The sequence below is a fragment of the Pelobates fuscus genome, chromosome 7, assembly GCF_036172605.1.
Source record: "Pelobates fuscus isolate aPelFus1 chromosome 7, aPelFus1.pri, whole genome shotgun sequence".
Taxonomy (NCBI): domain Eukaryota; kingdom Metazoa; phylum Chordata; class Amphibia; order Anura; family Pelobatidae; genus Pelobates; species Pelobates fuscus.
Genome location: NC_086323.1, coordinates 22,229,239 through 22,256,228, shown reverse-complemented (window position 1 = coordinate 22,256,228; position 26,990 = coordinate 22,229,239). Strand labels below are relative to the sequence as shown.

The window sequence follows — 26,990 nt, the reverse complement described above, 5'->3', positions numbered from 1 at the left end:
CCGAAACAGAACTTCTGGTCTTTCCTCCCTCGAGTGTTGGTACTCTCGTTTCTGTCTCCCTTCACGTTAACGGTGCTGCTATCAGCTTCACCTCGCAGGCTCGCTGCCTAGGTGTTCTCTTTGACTCCAACCTCTCATTCACCCCTCATGTCCAGTTAATCGCCAAATCCTGACGCTTCCATCTCAAAAACATTGCGTGCTCTTAACCCCAGATGCGGCTAAGGTGCTGGTCCATGCCACTGTCCTCTCTCGCCTTGACTACTGCAATCTACTTGTCACTGGTCTTACATGTTTCCAGTTTGCCCCACTGCAGTCTATAATGAATGCAGCAGCGAGGCTCATCTTCCTGTCCGCCCGCACCTCCCACGCCTCCCCCCTCTGTCAGTCCCTACATTGGCTTCCAGTTAGATATAGGGCTCAATATAAAATTCTGGTTCTTGCTTTCAAATCTCTACATAATGCTGCTCTCACCTATCTATCCTCACTAATACACAAGTATGTACAGCTTTGTATTTAATGAATAAGTGAGCATACACTCTGTTCACTTATTTGTATTATTTTGCCCCCAAATCACTTGCATAATCTACTGACTTTTATTTAACACAAAGCAGACGTGTCATATGTGCAGCCCAGATCCACTTAAACTAAATGAAAATAAAATATATTAAAATATTAAACATAAACATTTAACTCAATTGGAAATGTCTGTGCAGAGGGGGCTTCCATTGCTGCTGTACTGGGATTCTTTTTGTGTATGTGATGTGTTGCAGAGCCCTGTGTCTCCAAAGAGGTTTCCATTTTAACCACAGAGTAGTGTGCATACTTAGTTACATATTAGCACTTTGCTCCCATGCTGAGCGTTACACCACCCAAGACCGTATGTACGCGAGGACTGAGAGGGCGTTCAGCTGTTCTTCCCTCGTTTTACTATTCATTCCCCATGGCAGGAGGAACACTGACCTCTTCTTTTCTCGAGTTTTCACCATCTGTCACAATAAATTAGGATAATAGGTTTGTGGCTTTTATGTTTTATGGGTTGAAAGACAATGAATCTGTATTCAATATGGAATTCAGAATCTGGACAGAATGTGCTCCACAGAACTAGAGATTAGGGGTTTATAGTTTGAGCAACAAAAAAAGAAGGGCCTTCTTTACCTCTTCTATCTGATATTCTGGATGTCGATTACTTGTTGTTGAATATCCCCATTCTAGAATTGTAAAGTGCAACAAAATATGTTGATGCTGTGTAAATCCTAGTAATGATAATAAAAAAATTAATATAGTGCCAACACAATGCTGAGTACTTTGTTGGAACCAGTGAGCATATAACCTTCAACTGGACTGGAGATGAGGTCTATATCCCCACCAGCACAGATATCGGTCAATGCTCTTTTTGTTGCCTCTGTGAATGAGTCAGAGAACGCTGGTCTGTGACATCATATTGCGAGGCACCCAGCGCATCATGCGGGAACTGCAAGAGGTCAACGACTGTGTCAGTGAAAGCTTTGAACACAACTCTCTCATCAGATCACCTAGGTTAATAGCAATATCAATACGGAACCCTGTACAATTTTTGTTACGCTACTGGTTTGAGTCGTATAAAAATAATTACGTTATAAATATATACATGACATAGCACATTGCCTCATCATTCCCAATGTCAATTTTGTATTTAACTCAAATTGGAAAACTCTCAAAACCTTTTGCAGAATAGAGACCGTCTTGAGATTCCTAACTTTGTTGGTAGAAGATAATTACTTCAGTCCATGGATATTGTATGCTGCCCAATGTAGAAAGATATTGCAGTACTAGAACTACTGCTTCATAGCAATTTTACTCCATGATTGATTATGCACATTGATTTTTGCTTGTGTAATGTGTATTAACCCCTTAAGGACACATCTTCAGAAATATAAGGGAATCATGACGGAATATTTCCGTCATGCATCCTTAAGGGGTTAATCCCTAGAGGTAGCTAATACCCTGCATCTGTCTACCTTTTCCATCATTTTTCTGTTAAAAAGAGTATTATCGGAATGTTCCACATCAGGTCTTTGACTGGGGTTATGACATCTTTCAGTTCAGCTTTTGAGGAATTGCACAGGTAGGGGTTGCAGACTTTGTTCACCCATTTCTTTTCAAGCCTCTTCTTATGTCCAGTTTGTGACCACCAACCTGCTATATTGGATCCACCCACTCATGGGTCTTCTTGTACACTGTTTAGAAACTTTGAAATTCACTTCCAATCCTACTTGAATTTTCAGCAGTTCACACATTAGCAATTAATCTTGACAATGGCCTCAATTTAGTATTTTTGGATATATTTTTTCAAATGATTTCATATTTTTGGATTTTTTTTCAAAATATTAAAATATCACAAAATATATATAAAAATATATCAAAATATTAAAATAGTTTTTGAAATATTACAACATTTAAAAAAACATATCCAATAATATTAAATCAAGACCGATAATGTTAGCAGTAAGATTACCGACCCAAATTCAAATTAAAACAGATTAGAGGATTCAGGTTCTAAAATCAGTAAATTCAATGTAGCTCTATAATAAAACACATCTTACTGCATTTATTTTTCAACCAATGGTGGTATCGATGTTCTCACTAGACATGGGATTTTCATATCTGGCATGTGTTGTGTTTATTATAAGAAGCTGATGTGAACTACGGTAGGATAACTGTTTGGAAACCATTTGAGGACCACCCAATTCCTCAGAATTCCTGCAGAGTAACATGTTGAAAGCACTGTTAGACAGGTTTGAGTTATTGAATAACCATGCTGTAGAATATTTATGGTTTGATCTCTTCATGCTAATGACAGATTGCCATTTGGTGCCAAAAAATAGTTTGCCTATACTTATCTTTTAAAAGTTCATCTAAGGTTACTGTTATTTAGAGGGGTCTATGCACTAACAGTGTACCTAGTGTGATAGATAAAAGTAACGTCAACTCGGTTGAATGAATTGGTGACAAGGTTAACAAGTTCGGTGGAAGCCAAGAGCCCCGACTGACCAAATGTGATACCATGTCAGCTGGGCTGCTACTTTATGTTGGATTACAACTATCATCATCTCCACCCAAAGAAACAGACACCAATGTTAGCTATAGTACAATTGACAGCTAGTAACTGCCTGTCCTGTTCGTCTTTAAAATAGTTAATCCTTTTATAGTTATAGTTTTTTTTGGCAAGTCCATGACGAATTAAAGCGGCTAGGGGAGTTCAGGTCAGGATGACCTTGGAGTTGAGATGTTTCTGTGGCATGTAATATTGAGTTATTTGTACAAAAACAAAACCTTATCTCTAATTGCAAGTCTTTTAGCCTCATAAATATGTTACGCTTATCTGAGATGTTGAAAATAGAATATCCTGTATGTGCTAAGAAGGATAACATTTTGGAGCCATAACAGAATCTAAAATAATAACAGAATTTAGAGTCGACCAGTGTTCTAATAGTGCCCACAATAAGAAATGTTTGTATATTTTGCTAATTATATGTAATTAGGATCCATTTTATTTTATAGGTCATTTTCTTGGCAATAACACAGTCATTGACGTCCTAAGAGAAGGTGGATATGAAGTTGAGCACACTCCAGCGGGACAACCGTTCACTGAGTAAGAACCTATTTATTAAAAAAGAATTCACTGACTATTCTTATCCTTCAAATCTTACCCTTGTTTTTCATTATTATTATTATTATCGTCATTCATATAGCGCCAACATCTTCCATAGCGCTTTACAATAATATAAAGGGGGGAGAGATTTAACAATAGATGAGACAATTACAAAAACGTACAGTAACGAAAGGTTGAAGAGGACCCTGCTCAAACAAGCTTACAGTCTATAGGAGGTGGGGTATTAAACACAATAGGACAGGAGATAGCAATCAAACAAGGTGGGGGTGAAGCAGGGCTGGATGAGAGAGTATAGTGCTGCCCTTTAGGAGAGGGCAAGGGACAGCTATGTGAGGTAGGGGTTACTCTGGGAGGCCATAAGCTTTTCTGTAGTGATGGGTTTTAAGGCACTTCTTAAACAATTGAAAACTAGGGGAGAGTCTGATGGTGGTAGGCAGGCAATTCCAAAGGATATGAGCTGCCCACGAGAAGTCCTGCAAGCATGAGTTGGCTGTATGGGTGTGAGCAGCAGACAGGACAAGATCATTGGTCGATCGTAGAGACAGAGATGGGGCATACCTACGGATCAGTGAAGAGATATAGGAGGGACTAGAATCATTCAGTGCTTTATAGGTGTGGATTAGTACATTTAATTGACTCCTATAGAATATAGTAAGCAAATGTAATGACCGACAGAAGGGTGAGGTCTGGCGGCAGCATTCACTATAGACTGTACCAGGGCTGCACGGCTTCTGGGAAGGCCAATTAGGAGAGAGTTACAATAATCAATGCAAGAGATTACTAAAGCTTGGTAAAAAAAATTATTCACTTAATGAGTAACCTTTATAGTTTACACTTGGAATTTTGAGAAATGTTTTTTTTTCAGTTTTAGTTTTGTTTGTTTGCTACCTGCTATATATTTATTATTTGCTATCTACTATATATTTATATTTCCTAAATGTCAGTGGATTATATAATGTACATAGTGGAAAAATAGGTATAATTGCATTCTTTTAAACAAATGATATGCAAAACACTAATTAGGTTATGTTTAAGACAGTTTATTAAAATACATCCAGAGCGTTGTATTTGCATCCAGAGGAAGTATAGGGGAAAGGTCGTTAAAGAAACAAGAGGTTTTATGAGAGGTGTATGAGAAAGTTCCTTAAATGGAATAGAAGATATAAAACATATAGAAGACCAACATAGACTACATAGTGAGAATTGGGAAAAGTTCATATCATTTCTTTGTTTAATTAGTTGTTGCATGTGAAACGTGTTGGGGAAGGTGCCCTCTTCACTGTAGCACAACTGGGTATTCTGAGACCAGGTGTTTGCACAAGTCTGTTGTGGTCACAGAGCACCAGTAAGGGCAGCTGCACAAGCATTCACAGGTGTTACTACTTTACTCTGTTTAGGCAGGTGCATTCGTAGCACTGTGTTTTTGAGTTTAAACTTGGTTTTGTTGGCATTTTTTTTGCTAATATATTCCACAGCACACTCTTATTTCCTTGTGGGGGAATATCTACGTCGGGGTAGTCAACCTTTTAATACCTACCTCCCACTTTAGAGTACCCCCCCCCCCACCACCACCACCACCAGTGCCGCAGTGTAAGTGCAGTTATTCTTTTTTTAGAAAGGAGGTTTTTTATTCCAAATATGTACTTAAATTAATCTACTTTTTTCCTTTTGTGTGTCTGTGAGGTGCTGTGTGTGTGAAGGGTGCTGTGTGTGTGTATGTGTGTGTGTATGTGTTAGGGGGAAGTGCGTGTATGAGTGGGGCAGGGTGTGTGTGAGGGTTGTAGCATGTATAAAGAGGCAGTCTGTGTGAGGGGGCAGTCTGTGAGTGTGAGAGGTGCAGTGTGTGTGTGTGGGGGGGGGGCAGTGTGTGTGTAAGAGGGGGCAGTGTGTGTGTAAGGGGTGTAGTGTGTCTTTGTGTGTGAAGGGTGCATAGAGTAATTGCTGTGTGTAGCTGGGGGCGATATGAACATCTATCTTAATGTCTCCCCCTCCCTTCTCCTTACCTTTTGCCAGGGAGGGGGGACATAATGCTGTAAGCCCTGCTGGTCCAGTGGTGGCATGTTCACTTTAGCCTGCAGCTCCTCTGGCTGCAGGCTGACTCTCCTGTCCTCAGCAACGCTTCGACCAGCCTGCTCGTGGTAGGGTACACAGAGCTTCCCAGGCCCTTCCCTCCCTCTGCTGGAACTAAGTGCCAGCAGGCTGGTGTGAGAAATCTTTGAGTTCCTCACCAGCCTAAGAGAGCTTACAGCAAGGCTGGCTCTGCATAAGCCAGCAGGGGAGATGAAAGGATCTCCCCTGCCGGCCTTGGTCCACGGCCATAGATGTCCACTGAACGTTTTCTGCAGAACCCACCACCACCCACCTGAAATACCAAACCACTCACTAGTGGGCAGTAGGGACCAGGTTGACTACCCCTGATCTACGTACTTTTTTTGGTCCACAGTTAAAATATTTAGAAGTCATTTGAGACATATCTGGTAGTATATAAGCTTGCAGTCCTAGTTGCTTTCATTCTTTATCAGACATTTACCCAGAATAGTAAAAATTACAACTTAATATGAAATAAATGAGAAAAAAAAGTTAGCAGATTTATAACCAAAAATAATAGCTACTGTATTAGAACCATTGATGGTCTGGACACACACCATAGCCACACTCACAGAGCAATATGCCAAGATGTATCTGGATCACTTACTCACTATTCCTAAAAGTAATAAGCAAACAGATTAAAGACTTAATTTGAAATGGTTTAACCATAATCATATGTTTTTTTAACCACAACAGCATTTTAACAAAAAATGAAGGTTTTAAAGCTTACGAACAAACCACATGTAGACCAAATTGGTGGCCATTGCTGAAATACTCCAAGAGTAGAAATAATATGTGTGAGAAAGGAAGTGACACCACTGGCAACATGTAATAGTCTTGATGCGGCAGGGCTGTCCAACAGCCATCTTGTTCTCTAACTCATTTGTCAAGCCAGAGAATGAGATAGAACTCATAATTTAGACATTACTTCAGGCAGAGACTGACTCCTTGTTAATGTACACAATGTATTACAATTACAAAATGAAATATTCGCTCTTGAAAGCATGGCCTGCAGCAGACCCAGCAGCTATATGCTTAATTCATGAATTAAACTATTTGAAGAAGATAACATAACTTGGGTGCAGATAGCCTCATTCATGTTTTTTTTTTTATATATATAAATTAAGTGAATTATTGTTGGGTGTGACTGTGACATGCATTTTACAAGACTTTGCTAAAAGCTGTATAGTGAGGGGCAATTTTTAATGAGGGCAGTGTATAGTGAGGGCAGTGTATAGTGAGGGCAATGTATAGTGAGGGCAATATACAATGAGGGGCAATGTATAGTGTGGGTAATATATAGTGAGGGTAATGTATAGTGAGGACAATGTATAGTGAGGGTAATGTATAGTGAGGGGAGTGTATAATTAGGGGCAATATATAGTGAGGGTAACATATAGTGAGGGCAGTGTTTAGTGAGGAGCAATATATAGTGAGGGGCAATGTATAGTGAGGGCAGTGTAGTGTGAGGGGCAATGTATAATGAGGGGCAATGTATATAGAGGGTAATATATAGTGAGGGTAATGTATAGTGAGGGCAGTGTACTGTAAGAGCAATGTATAGTGATGGCAGTGTATAGTGAGGGCAGTGTATAGTGAGAGCAATATATAGTGAGGGCAGTGTATAGTGAGGTCAATATATAGTGAGGTCAATGTATAGTGAGGTCAATATATAGTGAGGACAATATATAGTGAGGGAAGTGTATAGTGAGCGGCAATATATAGTGAGGGCAGTGTATAGTGAGGGCAGTGTATAGTGAGTGGCAATATATAGTGAGGGTAGTATATAGTGGGGGTAGTGTATAGTGAGGGCAATATATAGTGAGGTAAGTGTATAGTGAGCGGCAATATATAGTGAGGGCAGTGTATAGTGAGGGTAATATATAGTGAGGGCAGTGTATAGTGAGGGCAGTGTATATTGAGGGCAATATTTAGTGAGGGCAGTTTATAGTGAGGGCAGTGTATAGTGAGGACAATGTATAGTGAGGGCAGTGTATAGTGAGGGCAATATATAGTGAGGGCAATATATAGTGAGGGCAGTGTATAGTGAGTGCAATATTTAGTGAGGGCAGTGTATAGTGAGGGCAATATATAGTGAGGGCAGTGTATAGTGAGGGCAATATATAATGAGGGCAATATATAGTGAGGGCAGTGTATAGTGAGGGCAATATATAGTGAGGGAAGTGTATAGTGAGCGGCAATATATAGTGAGGGCAGTGTATAGTGATGGCAATATATAGTGAGGGCAGTGTATAGTGAGGGCAGTGTATATTGAGGGCAATATATAGTGAGGGCAGTTTATAGTGAGGGCAGTGTATAGTGAGGACAATGTATAGTGAGGGCAGTGTATAGTGAGGGCAATATATAGTGAGGGCAATATATAGTGAGGGCAGTGTATAGTGAGTGCAATATTTAGTGAGGGCAGTGTATAGTGAGGGCAATATATAGTGAGGGCAGTGTATAGTGAGGGCAATATATAGTGAGGGCAATATATAGTGAGAGCAGTGTATAGTGAGGGCAATGTATAGTGAGGGCAGTGTATAGTGAGGACAATGTATAGTGAGGGCAGTGTATAGTGAGGGCAGTGTATACTGAGGGCAATATATAGTGAGGGCAGTGTATAGTGAGGGCAGTGTATAATGAGGACAATGTATAGTGAGGGCAGTGTAAAGTGAGGGCAGTGTATAGTGAGGGCAATATACAGTGAGGGCAGTGTATATTTAGTGGCAATGCAGGCCACAACAAAGAAGCTATTTGTAAAGGTAATTCAAGCTACTGTGTGTTTCCCATTCGTATTCCATGCTGCTTTAGTCATCTATTTTAGTGAATGAAATTATAAAACTAATGTGGGCAACTACTGCAAGAGTTCTCCCATAGTACTGTGGACATTTGCACAATTCTGGTACTGCTTAGACTACAATTTCCATAATGTCCAACCAGACACTGACTATTGCAGGAGCTCTGGCCCAGCCAGTAGCCCCATAGTGATCAGACCTCCCAACTGTCCTGATTTCAGCTGGATAGTCTTGATTTCGAAACCCTTTCCCACCTTCCTGATTTTGTTCTTTGGTGTCCCGGATCCATTAGGGAAAGGTTCCCGGGCAGAACAGCATGAGCGGATAACTAGATGTGTTTATGCTTTTACTGATCACTAGGACTATGCAGAGGGCACTGACCTGTCGGTAAGGTGTTGGCCAATCAGGCTGTTAGTCTGATATGCTAAACACCAGGCTGACACTCCCTGTCAGTGGGCAGGCTCGCCCCTAATTTTTGTGGGATCACCCATTATGGTGACACAAGTCATAAATCAGGTAGGCATGCACTGTATGCGCCCAAGTCAGATAAAGGCTGCAACAGAGTCACCTGTTCATTGACAGGACAGTATCAGATCATCTATTATACAAGATCTTAACTATGTAAAGAAAGGCGATTTTACCTACTGCTGCTAAAATGATTGTATGTGATAAGAGCAGTTTTTAAAATACCGAACAATAATTGTTTACGTGGTCATTGCTAAAAAAATTATTTTAGATCAAGCGATAACCAAGACTGCAATTTTTTAATTAAAAACAAATGCTCCTTTTGTTTTTTTTTGTCTTTGACATCAGCAGGGAGTTACCAAAGGTTATACTTGTTTCTACTTCAGTATTTTTCAACGACTTTTTCTTTGTTACTATGTTATATTTTAAATGCATTATCTAATGTGATGTACAAATGCTGAAACACTCACACACACACGCACGCACGAACGCACACACACTTGTGATTATTCTCAATATTATGCATTGTATCATAGTAACAGTATCCCTTTAAAATCTTTAATGAAGTCTTTCCATGTTTTATACGTCCTGTCTATTAGATGGAGAATCTGGAACAGCTGATATTACAGTCTTTAGGGAGATTTCCTTTTGTGTTCCTGAGAATCAGGATTTTATGTTTATATTTAAACACTTTGTGGTAACTTGTCATTGGCCTTCTGGGGCTCTTTAAGATTATGATACACTCTAGTTCACCCCAATAAAACGGCCTTTATGAGTCTAAATAGGGACCTCCATCTGCAAAGAGAAAGAAAGAAAAGAATGAGAAACTGAAGGAGAAATAAAATGAAAGCAAAACACAAGATCACAATAAGAGTACGTATTTATTGGAATTCAGTACTCCGCTTTAATGCACACTGTGTATATTATATTAAAGAAATATGTGTTCACTCAATGCATCTCTATGAGGAAATGCTGATTGGCGCTGCGAGATGATAGAAAAACTTAGTCTTAAATATCTTTTTGCTCCATTGTGAGAGAGGACGGGAACCTAAAAAGGTACTCCAACACTGTAGTGTTAGGAATACATGTTTGTTCCTTTCATTTCTCTTAATGAACAAAACTCCTACAAGTATTCCAAACAATGTCAAGCTTAGCTTTGCTAAGAACTAGTTCAGTGTTGCTAGATACAATGTTAATATATATATTCAATTTATTAATTACATGTATTTAAATTATATTAAATATATAAGTTAAAACTGCAGCACACTTGAAACAGCAATGTAATACTAGAACAGACAGTTTATTATGGTAAAAAAAAAAAACTGTTCAAAATCACACACAAAATGAATGAGACTAAAATCTTGTATAAATGATAGACATGTGCACCAGTGAAATTTTCATTTCGTACGAATGAATTCGTACTAAATAACAAGTTAATTCGTCCATTCCAAATTTTGTCTGTAAAGCATTCATTTTTCGGGCGAAGTTCGGTAAAAAAAATCATTTGTTTTGCTCCATTACGATGAAAATAAGCAAGGAGGGAGCCGGCAGCGCTACCAGCTCCCTCTTTGTAATAAATAATTATTCCTACACCCCCCCATCTGCGTTAAAACCTATGGGGGTCACTATGACAAAGATACCGTGACGAGATCCTGAGGCCCATTGTTGTGCCATTCATCCACGACCATCACCTCATGTTGCAGTATCATAATGCATGGCCCCATGTTGCAAGGATCTGTACACAATTCTTGGAAGCTGAAAACATCCTAGTTCTTGCATGGCCAGCAAACTCACCAGACATGTCACCCATTCAGCATGTTTGGGATGCTCTGATCGACTCTTTGCGAAGGAGATGTGTTGCACTGCGTAGGGCAAATGGTGGTCCCACAAGATACTGACTGGTTTTTGGACCCCCCTGGACCTTCCCAATACAGTAAAACTGCACATTTCAGAGTGGCCTTTTATTGTGGCCAGCCTAAGGCACACCTGTGCAATAATCATGCTGTCTAATCAGCATCTTGATATGCCACACCTGTGAGGTTGATGGATTATTTCAGCAAAGGAGAAGAGCTCACTAAGACAGATTTAGACAGATTTGTGAACAATATTTGAGAGAAATAGGTCTTTTGTGTACATAGAAAAAGTCTTAGATCTTTGAGTTCAGCTCATTAAAAATGGGGGTGTTGTTTTATAATTTTGTTCAGTGTATATTAACGTTGTATCTAGTTTTGTATAATCAATATCTTGTGAGACACCAGTCTTTGATTGTATGTTACTTTATTTGTAACAATAAATATTAATCTATCTATCTATCTATCATCTATCAATCTTTTTTTGTAAATTACTCTCTAACGTAATGTGTTTAAAATCAGAAATGATTCCATTCTGTTAAAACCTTTCAAATGATTTAACTATAAAAATTCAAAAAAATTGGAAAGAAACCAGAACATCTCATGACAAAAAAGGTTACCATAAGTTAATAACACAGTTAATTTCTAATGTTTATTCAATATAGTAATTTCTAGAGACGTGTCAGTTTCCATTTAATGCTGTACGAATTCTTACAAATTACATTATCAGCCTTGACCCTTACCTGCTCCCAAAAAAGTTAAACATATTTAATTGAACACTGCAAGGGTTAAAGTGTAGTCGCTGGTTGGCTGACTCACTTATAACCAGATATAATGTATGGGCATCCTACAGAATGTGTAATCCTTATCTAACCTAGACGCAATGGAGAAAACCTAAAACCATCGCTCTTTGCATTTATTTGAAAGAAATGATGTGAAAGTTCTGAACCGCACATGCGCCCACTTTAAGGTGGCTCTCTGATTACCTTGTGTCCTATATTGTTATCTTAGACCATCTTTGACTTTCTCTAGTCCTTACCTAGGCCTCTAGATGTTTTTTCTAGATGTCACCCTATTGCCCAGAGCCAGGTAGAACTCCACTGATACCTACTAGGTTACCAAAACAAGGTAAAATCAGGTATATGTTGGATGTTATGAGTTACACATCACAAATTTAGCTTCCTTTCATGAAATTGAAGCCTTCCATCAGATTTGACTGGTATTTACAGGAGCTAAGCCACAATGAAGTCGCAGACACTGTAAGCCCCATTTAAAAAAAAACAAATTGGAAAATGCTGACTCAAACATAATGCTATCTCAGGAACTCCAGTTTCATGAACTTTCATGAACCTGGCTGCAACCTGTACAGTTCTACCTCTAAATAAATATTGTCACTGAAATAAATACTTATAGATGCATACGTTTAAAAATTCAATTTGTGAATGTTGCAAATGGAGACATTCTTGGACAAGTCGACATTGGTCACAGGTGCTTCCGGAACTGTTATTTTTTAAATATTGCTGCCCTAAATTAAATTAAGAGCAGCTGGGCACGTGATGCACTCAAGCTATTGGAAACCCCGAGCAAGTCTTTCAATCTTGCAGATCGAGAGAGTAAGAGATTTGCCGAGGAATGTGCTTGCTTGCCAAATGAGACTGACATAAGCCAAAACGTTTTGGTTTTATTGCGGTAGTAAGATTTCTGTTTATTAGTTTACTTTACTGGGTCTGAAATAAGTGGAAGAACATGCCGAAAAAGATCCAAGCATTGTTCCAGCACACAAACTTCACATCTAACAGATCATTAGCGTTTTAAACTTGGCGTAAGCAGTAACACATGGCAACACTCATAAAAAAGCCAAAACGTTCTACCCTGCTCAAAAAGAGCTGACAATTCTGTACTGTGGGTGCTTTGGTCATAAACACTATATGTGTAAGACATTACCTTAAATTTCTGGGAGGGGCCGAAAACCTTCATGGCAACACCTGCAGGTGTAGGAAGTGCTGTATCCTTCATAAAAAAAAAAAACAGCTATGCATCACTCATTCCATCTATGAATCCCTCCTAAATAAATGATAAAAATATTAACTAATAATATTAATAAGTAAAGATTGGGGGGATGCGGGCGTTATTAACACTGTTCTCAGACACCATGGAAGGGTTTCTTATTATATTAATGCGTGATAGATTTGTATATGTCCCAACATTTCTGAATTCCAGAGATGGATATTTCATTTTAAGTAACCAGGTTTGTAGTTTTCTAACCATCTCATTTTGGCTCATGTTACACAACTAAGTGTTTCTTCCCTTAATGCTATTAAAAACTAATACTTTAATTTATTTCTGCTACCCCTATCTCCTGCTGAGAGTTTCGATCATGTTTTTAGTGAGTTTTATTCCTCTCCTTCATACCTCTCTTTGGAAAGCACATATTTGCGTCTCATAACAGGTTAAAAGTCTTCAACTTTTTGTGTAAATAAAACATACCTGCTCTCTCTCTCTCTCTCTCTCTCTCTCTCTCTCTCTCTCAGATTGCCTACCTAAAGCCGCTGCAATAAATAATTATGGCAGTTTCTCTCCCCACTCTGGGCTGGTGCTGCTCTCACACAGAGCCTGCCCATCATCCTCCCTACTTCCCTTTGCAGACATTGCTTTCCGCAATGTATAGATGAGCTATTATTCTATGTCTTAAGATTACATTGTATTTGTCATGACAAGTATCCTTTAAGAATGGTTCAATCGTGACATTTTAGATGATTCAGTGGGCTTTTCTTATCGATTTTGTAGAGAAAAATGTAATTTAGAACAGAATATTGGTGTATTTTATTTACCCAAATTTATCACAGATTAAATTTGTATCAATATACAATTACCATTCATTCGATCCTGTTCTTTCCTGTGATGATAAGAAAGGTACTGTAAACATTTGTAATTATGAAGCCCAGTTAGTATGAAATACGTGTTCTCAAACACAGTACATTAAACAAAATATCCAGTAGATGCCAGCGCTGTAAGAGAACAACTTGTTAGTGTGAGTGGTCAGAGGACAGCAGGGCCGGTGCAAGGATTTTTGCCGCCCTAGGCAAAAAAAATTTTGCCGCCCCCCCCATATGTCCAGCCCACCATGTGACATCACAATGCCCCGCCCATATGCTCTGCCATATGGGCCAACGCCAGTCTTCACAAAGTGTCTTATCTGAAAAGACAGTGTGTTTACATTAAAAAGCCTACAGGCACAGGCTATAGACACCAGAACCACTACATTATGCTGTAGTGCTTCTGGTGACTATAGTATCCATTTAATGTGAGGTAAATTAGAGATTAGTGCCACTAGTAATATATTGGATTGCCTACTTACCACCAGATGAGGACAAGAGGCTGATGATTGGCTCAGTCTGGCTCCACAGGTCTGGTGTAGAAGAGGCTCTCTGGAGACTGTTTTAACAGTGCTCACAACAATTAACGAACAGGAAGCAGCTCCATTTTTAGGGCCCCTTACACAGCTCAAGGTCTGGGCCCCCAGGGGGCATACGCCTACAATGCCCACCCATAAATCCACTTACATGGCCCATCCATGAGTTGGGGATGTTTTATGCGTGCAATTTGTGTAAGGGATGTAGTGTGTTTATAGGGGATGTAGTGTGTGTTTGCGTGTAAGGAATGTATTGTATGTTTCTGTGTGTGTGTGTGTGTGTGTGTAAGGGGTGCAAGTTTTGTTTCTGTGTATGTAATTGAATGCAGTGTGTGTCTGTAAGGGGTGCATTAATTATGTAAGAGAACGTAAGGGATGAATTGTGTGTTTCGGGTGTGTCTGTGTGTGAGTAGGAAGGCATTGTATGTTTCTGTGTGTGTGGGGGGGGGGGATGCATTGTGTATGTGTGTAGTGTAAAAGAGATGGTTTGTGGGGTAGGATAGGGACTGAGATGGGAACAGCTTTCTTTTTTTCAAAAAAAAATTCATAGTGCTCTCCCCTCAATTATTGACTTCCCCTTCCCTTCTGTCCCTCCCTGTTCTCCCCTTCTGTCACTTAGTGCTCTCCCTTGGCCCCCTGTCCCTCTGCAGTCCCCCTTGGTGGTCTTCTCACTCCCCCCTCCCCCTTAGTGGTCCTCCCTCTCCCAAACCCCTTAGTGGTCCTCCCTCTCCCAAACCCCTTAGTAGACCTTCCCCTACTCCCCCCACCCCCTTAGTGGTAATCACCCTCCTCCCCTCTCCTTAGTAGTCCTCCCTCCTTACCCCCCTTTGGTGGTCCTTCCCCCCCTTAGTGGTCCTTATCCCCCCTCCCCTAGTGGTCCTTATCCCCCCTCCCCTAGTGGTCCGTATCCCCCCCAACCTCCCATAGTGGTCCTTATCCCCCCTCCCTCCCCTAGTGGTCCTTATCCCCCTCCCCTAGTGGTCCTTATGCCCCCTCCCCTAGTGGTCCTTATCCCCCCCTGCCCCTAGTGGTCCTTATCCCCCTCCCCTAGTGGTCCTTATCCCCCCCCCAACCTCCCATAGTGGTCCTTACCCCCCTCCCTCCCATAGTGGTCCTTACCCCCCCCCTCCCTCCCATAGTGGTCCTTATCCCCCCTCCCCTAGTGGTCCTTATCCCCCCTCCCCTAGTGTTCCTTATCCCCCCCAACCTCCCATAGTGGTCCTTACCCCCCCTCCCTCCCAAAGTGGTCCTTACCCCCCCCCCCTCCCTCCCATAGTGGTCCTTATCCCCCTCCCTCCCATAGTGGTCCTTATCCCCCTCCCTCCCATAGTGCTCCTTATCCCCCCCTCCCATAGTGCTCCTTATCCCCCCTCCCATAGTGCTCCTTATCCCCCCCTCCCATAGTGCTCCTTATCCCCCCCCTCCCATAGTGCTCCTTATCCCCCCTCCCTTAGTGGTCCTTATACCCCCCCTCCCTTAGTGGTCCTTATACCCCCCTTAGTGGTCCTTATACCCCCCCTCCCTTAGTGGTCCTTATACCCCCTCCCTCCCTTAGTGGTCCTTATACCCCCCCTTAGTGGTCCTTATACCCCCCCTCCCTTAGTGGTCCTTAAACCCCCCTCCCTTAGTGGTCCTTATACCCCCCCTGCCTTAGTGGTCCTTATACCCCCCCTTAGTGGTCCTTATACCCCCCCCTCCCTTAGTGGTCCTTATACCCCCCTCCCTTAGTGGTCCTTATACCCCCTCCCTCCCTTAGTGGTCCTTATACCACCCCACCCCCCCTTTAGTGGTCCTTATACCCCCCCTCCCTTAGTGGCCCTTATACCCCCCCCCCTCCTCCCTTAGTGGTCCTTATAACCCCCCCCTCTCCCTTAGTGGTCCTTAATCCCCCCTCCCTTAGTGGTCCTTAAACCCCCCCTCCCCTCAGTGGTCCTTAACCCCCCCTCCCCCTTAGTGGTCCTTACCCTCCCCTCCTGCCCATGTAGCGTGGCCGGGCGGCGCGGAACGCGGGACAGGAACCTTTGTTTCCTGTACCCGGCCGCCGGCGGAATTACAGGAAATGCTCAGCATTTCCTGTCATTCCGCCGGCGGCCGGGTACAGGAAACAAAGGTTCCTGTCCCGCGTTCCGCGCCGCCCGGCCACGCTACATGGAGAGACCGGCAGGAGGGAGCGCTCTGCGCTTCCCTCCTGCCGGTCATAAACCCGGCCGCCCTCCATGCAGCAGTGCTGCGCCGCCTGGGGCTTGCTAAAGCGCTCAGGCGGCGCAGCATGAGGAGGCGCAGCGGGGACAGGGATTCGGCGCCCCCTGGTAAGTTGCGCCCTAGGCGGCTGCCTAGGTCGCCTTACAGGTGGCGCCGGCCCTGGAGGACAGCGGTTCTTTCAAGATGCAAAAAGGCTGCAAATACTTATATAAGAACTTCTTTTACAGCAGTGCTGTGAATAATGCATCTCTAAATAAATGATACATAATTCTCTCAAGAGGGTCAACTGCAGAAAATCACACTGACATTTACTTGTGCCATTAAAAAACAAGCTCATGAGCATATCTTCCAACATTTCAAATGGACAAAGAGGGACACATTAATTATTATTATTATTGCCATGTATATAGCGCCAACAGGTTCCGCAGCGCTTTACAATATTATGAGAGGGGGGATGTAACTATAAATAGGACAATTACAAGAAACTTACAGGAACGATAGGTTGAAGAGGGCCCTGCTCAAACGAGCTTACAGTCTATAGGAGGTGGAGTATAAGACTTATTAGGACAGGATAATAAGCGATATGGGGGGAGGGGGTGGCCACGAACGGGCTGTTTTGAGTTTTTTTTGGATGATTGATTAAAATCATATTTGTACTTCAGTGTCGAGACATTTATCTACTGAATCTCGTCAGCGCTGATCTGATTTGGTAACCCCATACCTCCTAACATTTCAAATAAACAAAAAGGGACAAATTAATTTTAGGGGTGTGAGTGGGGGTGTGATCAGGGCTGTTCTGAGAAATTTTAGGTGACTTACTAAGAACAATGTATCAATGCACAGACTGAATTCAGGACAAATGTTTTTTAGTTTAAAGACACATTACTTTACTATTGCTGTGGAGCTCTGTTATACATTCAGACATACCAACTATATGGAGCTCCCTGAAACGAGGTATATTAGGACAGAAAAAGGGGACAGAGGGAATGGGTTCAAAATAAGGACTGTTCCAGATACAGGTGGGAGGTATGCATAGAGTCATGTCAGGCCCTAACTGGCCATCAGGCAAACCAGGCAAATGCCCAGTGGGCTGAAATCATTTTATCTCTGGTCCCAGGAGCTGCAGGCTAGAGTTCACTCACCACCGGACCACCAGGGTTTGGAAACCTTGTTCCCCCTTCTGGCAAAGATAAGAAGGGAGAGATATAAAGTAGATTTTTATAATTAAAAAAAAAAAAAGAAAAGCAAATATATATTTGCCTTCATCTAACCCACACACACACATAATAACTCCCAACACCTTCACGTACTGCACCCCTGCAGCCCTCATCCCTCACTCACACACTGCACCTCATCACACACACACTACAACCAGGTCCAGACTGGGAACTAAAATCAGCCCTGGAAAAAAATTATTTACCTGCCCAATAATGCGTTGCGCCAGCATAGTGTGCTGATATAGAGGTGGAAAAGATAACTTAAAATTAAAACGAAAGAAAGCACTCATAGGCTTCAAAATAAACAGCAGAGCAGCTTTATTTTAAGTAGACGTGCCTTTGCATGCAATCAATGTTTCAGTCCAACTACCTCGACATATTATGGAAATTTTGGTAATGGGACTGAAATGGTGAATGTATGCTGTTACACAGCTGTAACAAATGAAGTGATCTTGTTTATTTTGAAGTCCTATGAATGTGCTCTTCACTTTGAATATGTTAATGTGCTGGAGTATGCACCTATCAACAAGACTGGGCCAATACATGCCCATTACATATATGGTACATATTAATGATGTCTCTGTGTGTATTATGCTTACATAAATGTATATTAACATATGTCTAAATATTATAGACATATTTTATATATATATATATATATATATATATATATATATATATATATAAATATCTATATATATATATATATATATATAACTAATACACATATTAATATACATGTCTATATACGGTATATATCTGTATTACTGTCAGAATCATATCAATTACAATGTCTATCTGTACATTGTGTTAGCAAGATTGCTAGCACAATGTATATATTGGAAGGAAAATCTATTTAATAAGAGCTTTTTCTCTCACCTGTCAATTAGCTCTTTAGCATAGAGTCCTGTACTGAAGAACTGAGTACAGGAGACACAGGTGAAAATGCATCCCCCCCCCCCCCCACACACACAACCCCCTTTTGAATTTCTTGCCACTTTTTGTGTTTCTTGTTCCCCCTTGTGACTCCCCTTGTGTATCTTTTACTTCATCCCAGTCACTGTGTGTCTCTTTTTACCATTCTCCAGTCCTCTGTATGTCTCTTTCTCCCTTTCTGAAGCCACTCTGTGTGTCTCTGCTTCACCAGCCCCTCTGTGTGTGTCTCTTACTACCTCCCGCCAATCTGTGTGCCTCTTTGTCTTCCCCCAGTCCTTCTGTATGTTTCTTTCGCCCCCTCACTGCTCCTCTGTGTCCATGTCTCCCCTCTCCTTCCCATTCTCTCTCTTCTCATCTGTCTCTTTTTCCCCTCCACATGTCTCTCTTCCCCCTGTTTCTTTCTCCCCTCTCCCCTGTGTCTCTCTCCCATTTGCCTCTTTCTCACCCTCACCCTGTGTGTCTCTGTTCCCCCTCCCTCTGTGTCTCTCTCTTCCCCTCTGTCTCTTTCTCCCCCCTTTCCCTGTGCTTCTCTCTCTCCCACATCTCTTTTCCCCCCTTTCCCATCTCTCTATTACCCCTCTTTCTTCCCTGTGTCTCACTTTTCCCCCTGTGTCTCTTTCCCCCTTTCCCTGTGTCACTTTCTCTTCCCCCTCTGTCTCTTTCTGTCCCCTCCCGCTGTGTCTCTCTCTTTCTCCTCTGTCTCTTTCTCCCCCTCCCCCTGTGTCACTCACTCTCTCTCTCTCCCCATCTGTCTTCTTCCCCCTCCCTCTGTCTCTCTCTCCCCCTCTGTCTCTTTCTCCCCTTCCCCCTGTGTCTCTCTATTCCCCCTGTCCCTTTCTCCCCCTGTGTCTCTCTATGCCATATTCCCCCTGTTTTTCCCCCTGTGTCTCTCTATTCCCTTTGTCTCTTTCTCCCCCTGTGTCTCTCTATTTCCATGTCTATTTCTTCCTCTGAGTCTCTCTATCTCTATTCCCCCTCTGTTTCTTTCTTTCCCCCGTGTCTCTCTATCCCCACTATGTCTTTTTCTCCCCCTTTGTCTCTCTATTCCCCATCTGTATCTTTCTCCCCTGTCTCTTTCCTCCCCCTGCCCGTGTCTCTCTATTCCCCCTCTACCTCTTTATTCCCCTTTGTCTCTCTTTCTATTCTCCCACTGTCTCTTTCTTCCCTCTTCCCCTGTGTTTCTCTATTACCCCTCTGTTTCTTTCTTCGCCCCATGTCTCTCTATTCCCCCATGTCTCTTTTCCCCCTGTGTCTCTCTATTTCCCCTCTAGTCTCTTTCTCCTCCTGTGGCTCTTTCTATACTTCCACTGTCTCTTTACCCCCCTTCCCATGTATCTCTTTCTCCCCTTCATTACCCCCTGAGGCTGACCTTTCCTGGAGCTCTGGGAGACCAGCAATGACAAAAATGGGCTCTCTCTGTCTCTCTCATGCTCCCTTGTGGTTCCCACAATTTCCAGCATGGACACATTATAGAGTAATCACTACTCTATGATGTGGCTGTGCTGGGAATTGTGGGAACTGCAAGGGAGCATGATAGTCAGGTCTGCCGCCTCCTTCAGTCCTCCTATGCTGACAGCTCACTGCTGTCAGTATTAGTGAGTGTGCTGCCGGACCAGCTAGGCAGCCACCTGGACCGGCGGCACCAGTATGCTGGCTGCAAGGTAACTATGGAACGCGGCCGGCCCCCTCAGAGTGTGCCAACGGACTGGCCACGCATGGCACCTACCTGTGGCCGCGGCATTACTGAAAGTGGTCGCATGTGCTCCCTTGCCATAGGAGGGAAGAATCAGGGCTGCACAGCCCCCTGGTGCTACGGCCCACCAAGAAATGTCCCGGTATCCCGGTGGGCTAGTCCTGCCCTGACTGCAACCATCACACACACTGCACCTCTGACACAGACAGCACCCCTCACACACACACAACACCCCTCACACACACAATGCATTCCTCACATACACACACATTGCACCCCTCACACAAACACCCACTGTACCCCCCTCCCACACACACACACAACACACACACTGCACTCTTTAACACACACTGCACCCTTCACACACACAATGCCCCCACATACAATGCACCCCTACACACACACACTAGATTCCCTACACAACTCTGGATCCTCTACACAGGCACGCTCACATATATACACTAGAACCCCTATACACACTCTGAATTCTATGCACACACACACACACACACAATCTCCTATACACACTCAGTATCCTAATAATTTACCTTCAATTTAGCGATGGATTTTGTTATATTCTAGGCAAATGGGTTAAATTGCAAAGTGCAAAGTTGCTTTTTGACTACACCTTCAGAATTCTCTCTGAGTGTAAGATAATGATTGCATGTAGATTTCATATAAATAATGTTCTATATTTTCAAAGAAAGCAAATGGCAGGAAATGCAAAGCACATGTTTCTGAAGGCTGACGTTATTATAGATCTGTTCGGTACTGCTTTCTCAGTGCAGAAATGAAATAACTCTACAGACAAGCGCAATTCTGACTTCGCATGGCATCGCAATACATTTCCACCTTAAAGGAACACTACAGTAACCTAAATTACTTTAGCTAAATAAAGCAGTTTTAGTGTATAGATCATTCCCCTGCAATTTCACTGCTCAATTCACTGTCATTTAGGAGTTAAATCACTTTGTTTCTGTTTATGCAGCCCTAGCCACACCTCCCCTGGCTATGATTGACAGAGCCTGCATGAAAAAGAAAAACTGGTTTCACTTTCAAACAGATGTAATTTACCTTAAATAATTGTATCTCTCTATTGTATAGCTCTAAATTGAACTTTAATCACATACAGGAGGCTCTTGCAGGGTCTAGCAAGCTATTAACATAGCAGGGGATAAGAAAATCTTAATTAAACAGAACTTGCAATAAAGAAAGCCTAAATAGGGCTCTCTTTACAGGAAGTGTTTATGGAAGGCTGTGCAAGTCACATGCAGGGAGGTGTGACTAGGGTTCATAAACAAAGGGATTTAACTCCTAAATGGCAGAGGACTTAGCAGTGAGGTTGCAGGGGCATGTTCTATACACCAAAACTGCTTCATTAAGCTAAAGTTGTTCAGGTGACTATAGTGTCCCTTTAAAGTTGCTCTGCTTTGATTACAATCAAAAATCATTTAAAGCTCAACCGAACTCATGTATTGTGTTTATGGCTGTTTAATTCCCTGTTCTAAGATCAGTTTTCCAATGAAAATAGTATAGATTGATTTAAAGGGACACTCTAAGCATAGGTAATTGTGGATGGGGGGGTGGGGGGATCCCTTGTCCCGGTGTCCCTCCGCAATGTTGCTTGTAAACTGAACTATATGCACTATAATTTAAGCTCTAATCGGATCTTCTCAATGAGAAATGGAACAGGAGGAAGCAATGTTTCCCCTTCCTGTTCAAGAAATTGTATGGATTTTGGCCTCTGGTCCTCACCTAATCAGTCATTAAACCAACAATAAAGATAGTGGTAGTATTGGCAGAGCTCACTGTAATTGCAACAGCAATTTCAGGAACTTCAAAGGTGAATATGTCTTTCTTTTATTTATTTTTCATCTATACATATTAATTACACATTGAATCCAAGGACATCCCAATCCTTAAAGGGGTACTCCATGCATAATTTATTGATTTGAAGTGGCCATGGTGTCTGGGGTCTGTATGAGCAGTGTTTTGCTATGAAAATCTGCACATACATAATTTAATCCCTCTTTGAGACTACTGTGCAAATGTGTCACCTGACGCCAGCACGCTGTGTTTGTTGGCATCAGATGCCAAGTTTGCACAGAATTCTCACTAGGAAGGTGGATAGCCAATGGAGGCAGCACCAACTACCACTCCTTGTCAACCATGTCCTCCTCCTGATGTCACTTGGCCTTGGCACTCCAATAGAGGTAATTTTCAGCAATTTTATTTACATTATTTAACTTTTTTGTGGGGGGAGTGGTGCTGTATAAGAAGGGTCACCGTGACCAAAAATAATGTTTTCTTAAAACACTTTTTTTAATTTTTTATTGGAGTAACCATCTAAGTGTAAATTTGGCCTATCAATATAAAAATAAATAATTCATAAATAAAATACTAAACTTACTTGTATGCCAACTGTGACCTGAACCATCAACATTCCAAGCAATATCCTTTCTGTACTATGATCTCACTTTTCTCTCTTAGAGTGTGGAAGAAGGGAGTGATCACTACAGTTGGCATAACTGTCTGCAAAATAGGTGTGGTTTTTCCAAAAAGTAAACAAAAAAATTGTTCCAGGTTAGCCCTGAGCATGGGGTCGGCTCTACTAAGCACCATTCCCACCATCACCAAAGCAAGGTTTTGAACTGGAGACTTAGCAATTGCCAAAATTACTTTAGAGCCTGCAGACCAAACTGCAGATGGCATGTAATATAAAAACAGAGGACAGCTAGTTATACTGCACTAGTTACCAACATGTCAGCAACTATGGAAAATAAATCAATCACAATGATCTCATCCTTTTTTTTTTTACAATTTTATTGGTCATCCAGAAGACTACATAACAATGTGAAAACATCAATTGGGTACATTCGTCAAATAAATTCCTTAGAGGTTGCGATAGTCGCAGGGCCGTCTTTAACGCGGGGCAAACGGGGCAGCTGCCCCGGGCCCAGTTAGTCCTGGGGGGCCCAAAGCAGCTGCCCCGTGGCCCCGCCGCTCATAGCCTGCATAAGAAAAATTCCCTCCCTACCCATGGGCCCGCGGTGCTTGTATTGCGGCTGCACCGGGGCCCATACTCTAAGGGTGCTCACCGGGTGGCCAATACACTTAGGGCCACCCGGTGAGCACTTTTCAGCACGGGCCCGGTCGGATGCTGTGGCCGTTTAACAGCACGACCGGGCCTCCTGCTTTACGGCAGCCTGGGAGGAAGTGACGTCCGGGAGTCACTTCCTCCCTCAGAGATGATGACCCGCGCGGGAGGGAGGCTGAGCCAGGAGGCAGCGAGGAGGGGGACTGAGCAAAGAGAGCCAGTCCCCAACTCCCAACCACCCAAGGCAGCACACTGAACCCCAGGGAAGGTAGGAAACTGGAGGGGGGCTTTACAGTTTGCCCATGTGTATTTACAGTTTGCCCATCAGTATGTGTGTGTTTATGTCTGTCAGTAGGACTGTGTGTGTCAGTCTGTCTGTCACTAGGTCTGTGTTTGTGTCTGTCAATAGGTGTGTGTGTGTGTGTGTGTCTTGTCTGTCACTAGGTCTGTGTTTCTGTCTGTCACTAGGTCTGTGTTTCTGTCTGTCACTAGGTATGTGTGTGTGTCTGTCACTAGGTATGTGTTTGTGTCTGTCAATAGGTCTGTGTGTGTGTCAGTAGGTATGTGTATGTGTGTCAGTTTGTCTGTGTGCCTGTCAGTAGGTCTGTGTGTGTGTGTCTGTCAGTAGGTCTGTCTGTGTGTGTGTGTCAGTGTGCCAGTATGTCTGCCTGGGTATTAGTATGTCTGTGTGTGTGTGCCACTATGTCTGTCTGTGTGTGTGTCTGTGAATGTATGTCAGTATGTCTCAGTATGTGTCTGTGTGTGTGTCAGCATGTCTGTCAGTGTATGTGTCGGTATCCATATGTCAGTATGTATGTGTCAGTTTGTCTGTCTATATGTGTCTGTATATCTGTGTGTCTGTATGTGTATCAGTGTGTATCTGTATGCTGTCTTTGTGTGTTTCGGTGTATCTGTGTGTGTGTCTGTGTATCTGCATGTGCGTATATGTGTCTGTATATCTACATGTGTGCCAGTGTGTATATCGGTGTGTCTGCATGTTTTTCAGTGTGTGTGTGTGTGTGTATAAATATCTATGTGTGTGAGTGTGTGAATGCGGAGATGTATGCACATATACAAACACTACATACAAATGCACCCCGGCATTCAAACTCCAACACTACGTACAAACACACACCAAAATTATATGTAAACACACCCCTGCATTCAAAAACCAACACTACACATAAATACATGCATGCAAGTACGCCAACACCACATACATTCCATACAAAAACCTGTTTACATTCAAACACATAAAAACCGCTTAGTGCTAAATACAAACCTTCAAACATGGGTAAATGGTAGAGCCCCAGCTGTCAATGCATTGCTGGAGTTGCACGACAGATGGGGAACTACCTTTTAATCACCCGTGCGATAGGGAGGCTCAAAAAAATTCTTGCACCTCTCTACATTAGGACTGCCACTGCGTTGGGGTGGAGGACGGGATTGCACACCTGGCGAGAGGGTACCAGGGGGCCCAAGCAAATGCTTTGCCCAGGGTCCAATCAATATTAAAGACGGCCCTGGATAGTCGTTTACATACATTAGTATACATATACATAATGGCTACGTGAGTATTACAGAATAAAACAGTGAGTTACATAGCATTACTCCGCATATACAGTATGTAGAAATGTATTAAATTGGGGTGAGTGTTTGTCCAGTTATCTAACCCATTTCAGCTAGAATTGTAGTAGCTCATCCGACAGGGAGGCTTCGTGTGATGAATCCAGCATGGAGAAGGTAAGGATCATGGAACACTTTCCTAGGACTATTGGATATATGTTGAGTACTGTTGCTCCATCATAGTGAATACATGCAGTTTAAGGAATATATAGACCAAAGCCCATCGAAACCATACAATTGTAATATAGGATGGTTCATATGAGCCATAATTATGCAAACTCAGTGGATGACATAACTAAAGTTTGGGATTATAGACATTTTGAACATATCAAACACAGAAAATTGGCCCAAAGAGTTCCGGGTGCTGCCTGGGGGTGAGGGATTCGTTAAGAATAGACCTTATAGTGTACGATTAAAAGGGGCAGTGGGATAGACATAATAGCGATACCTCATGCCTTCTCCGAGCATTATGATTAAGTGAGTAGTTCCGTCTAAAGCCTTTAGTCAGTAAGCGTTGCTTCCCCGTGTCCCATGCCTCTCCCCATCAGTGGGACTGGAGGACTGAGTGTAGTCATGGAAAGGAAAGTACATGTGACCTAGAATTCCCATATAAGTGTATAATCCCCTAGGCTTTTGTGAAATGAATTTAAACCATGGTTCCCATATTTTATTATATAGGGCGTATTTATCAGTAAACGAGTAGTGGAGTTCTTCCATCACCTTCACAGTCTCCATTTTCTGAATCCATTCTCTTATCGTTGGGGATGTGGTTTGTTTCTACTTTATTGAGATGAGTAGATTAGCTACTGTAAGCAAGTGGTTTATGAGAATGCGTTTCGTCTTGGGAAGTGGGGTTGGGTGTAGGAGGAATGATCTCATACTTTGTGTCTACATGTACTTTTCAAACTACGCAGAAAGGGAAAAATATAAATAGCTGAATAAATAAATATTAAATCCCTGATCAAAATCTGATAAATACTTGTGGGTTTATTGAAGTACACGATGTGGACAAAAATATTGGGACACCTGACCATTACACCAACAGGGACTTTTATAACATTGCATTCTAAATACATAGACATTATTATATAGTTGGTCCTACCTTTGCAGAGCTTCCACTCTTCTGAAAAGGATTTCCAAGATTTTTGCATATTCATCTAGTAGAGCATGTGTGAGGGTCTGTCTTGCAATCTCAATTCCAGTTTATCCCAAAGCTGTTGAGGACAGGGCTCTGTGCGGGCAGTCAAGTTCTTCCACACCAAACTCATCCAACCATGTATTTATGAACTTTCTTTGTGCAATGGGGCACAGTCATGCTGGAATAGAAAAGGACCTAAACTGTTTCCACAAAGTTGAAAGCCAGAGGCGGCTCTCTAATTAGGCGGTTTAGGCGGCCGCCTAAAGCCTCGCGCTGGCGGGGGCCTCGCGGCCGCCTAAACCGCCTGTTGGCAGAGTGTGTCAGGTCCTCGGTCAGTGACCGAGGACCTGACACCAGGAGGGGGCCCGGCGGCTTGCCCGGTATGCCGCCGGGTGCGAGGCCCCTCCTGGCTGCCCGGCCAGCCACCGCAGACACTGGTCTGCAGCTCCGCAGTGTGCAGAGCTGCAGACCATGTGACTCGCGAGAATTGGCCAATCAGAGCGTTGCCGCGGGTTACCACGGCAACGCTCTGAAATCTTACGAGATTACACGGTCTGCAGCTCTGCGGAGCTGCAGACCGGGAGCAGTGGCCACCGGACCACCAGGGAGCCCACTGGACCACCAGGGAAAGGTAGGCTCTCCCTCCCCATTACCCCCACCACACTCAGGCTAACCCCCAGCTTCACCACCCACCACCCTCAGCCTCACCCCCCACCACCACCATCACCCCCACCACCCTCAGCTTCACCCCCACCACCATCACCACCCTCAGCCTCACCCCCCACCACCACCATCACCCCCACCACCCTCAGCTTCACC

The 26,990-nt window shown here is 42.8% G+C and overlaps 1 protein-coding gene across 1 annotated transcript in view; it reads left to right on the top strand.

Moving 5' to 3' along the window:
- Positions 1–26,990, top strand: part of TRABD2B (TraB domain containing 2B) — a 263,245-nt gene that overhangs the window by 180,884 nt on the left and 55,371 nt on the right. Inside the window, exon 5 of the mRNA XM_063427781.1 lies at positions 3,541–3,631. Within this exon, the coding sequence (XP_063283851.1) occupies positions 3,541–3,631 (91 nt within the window). The remainder of the gene's footprint in view (positions 1–3,540; positions 3,632–26,990) is intronic.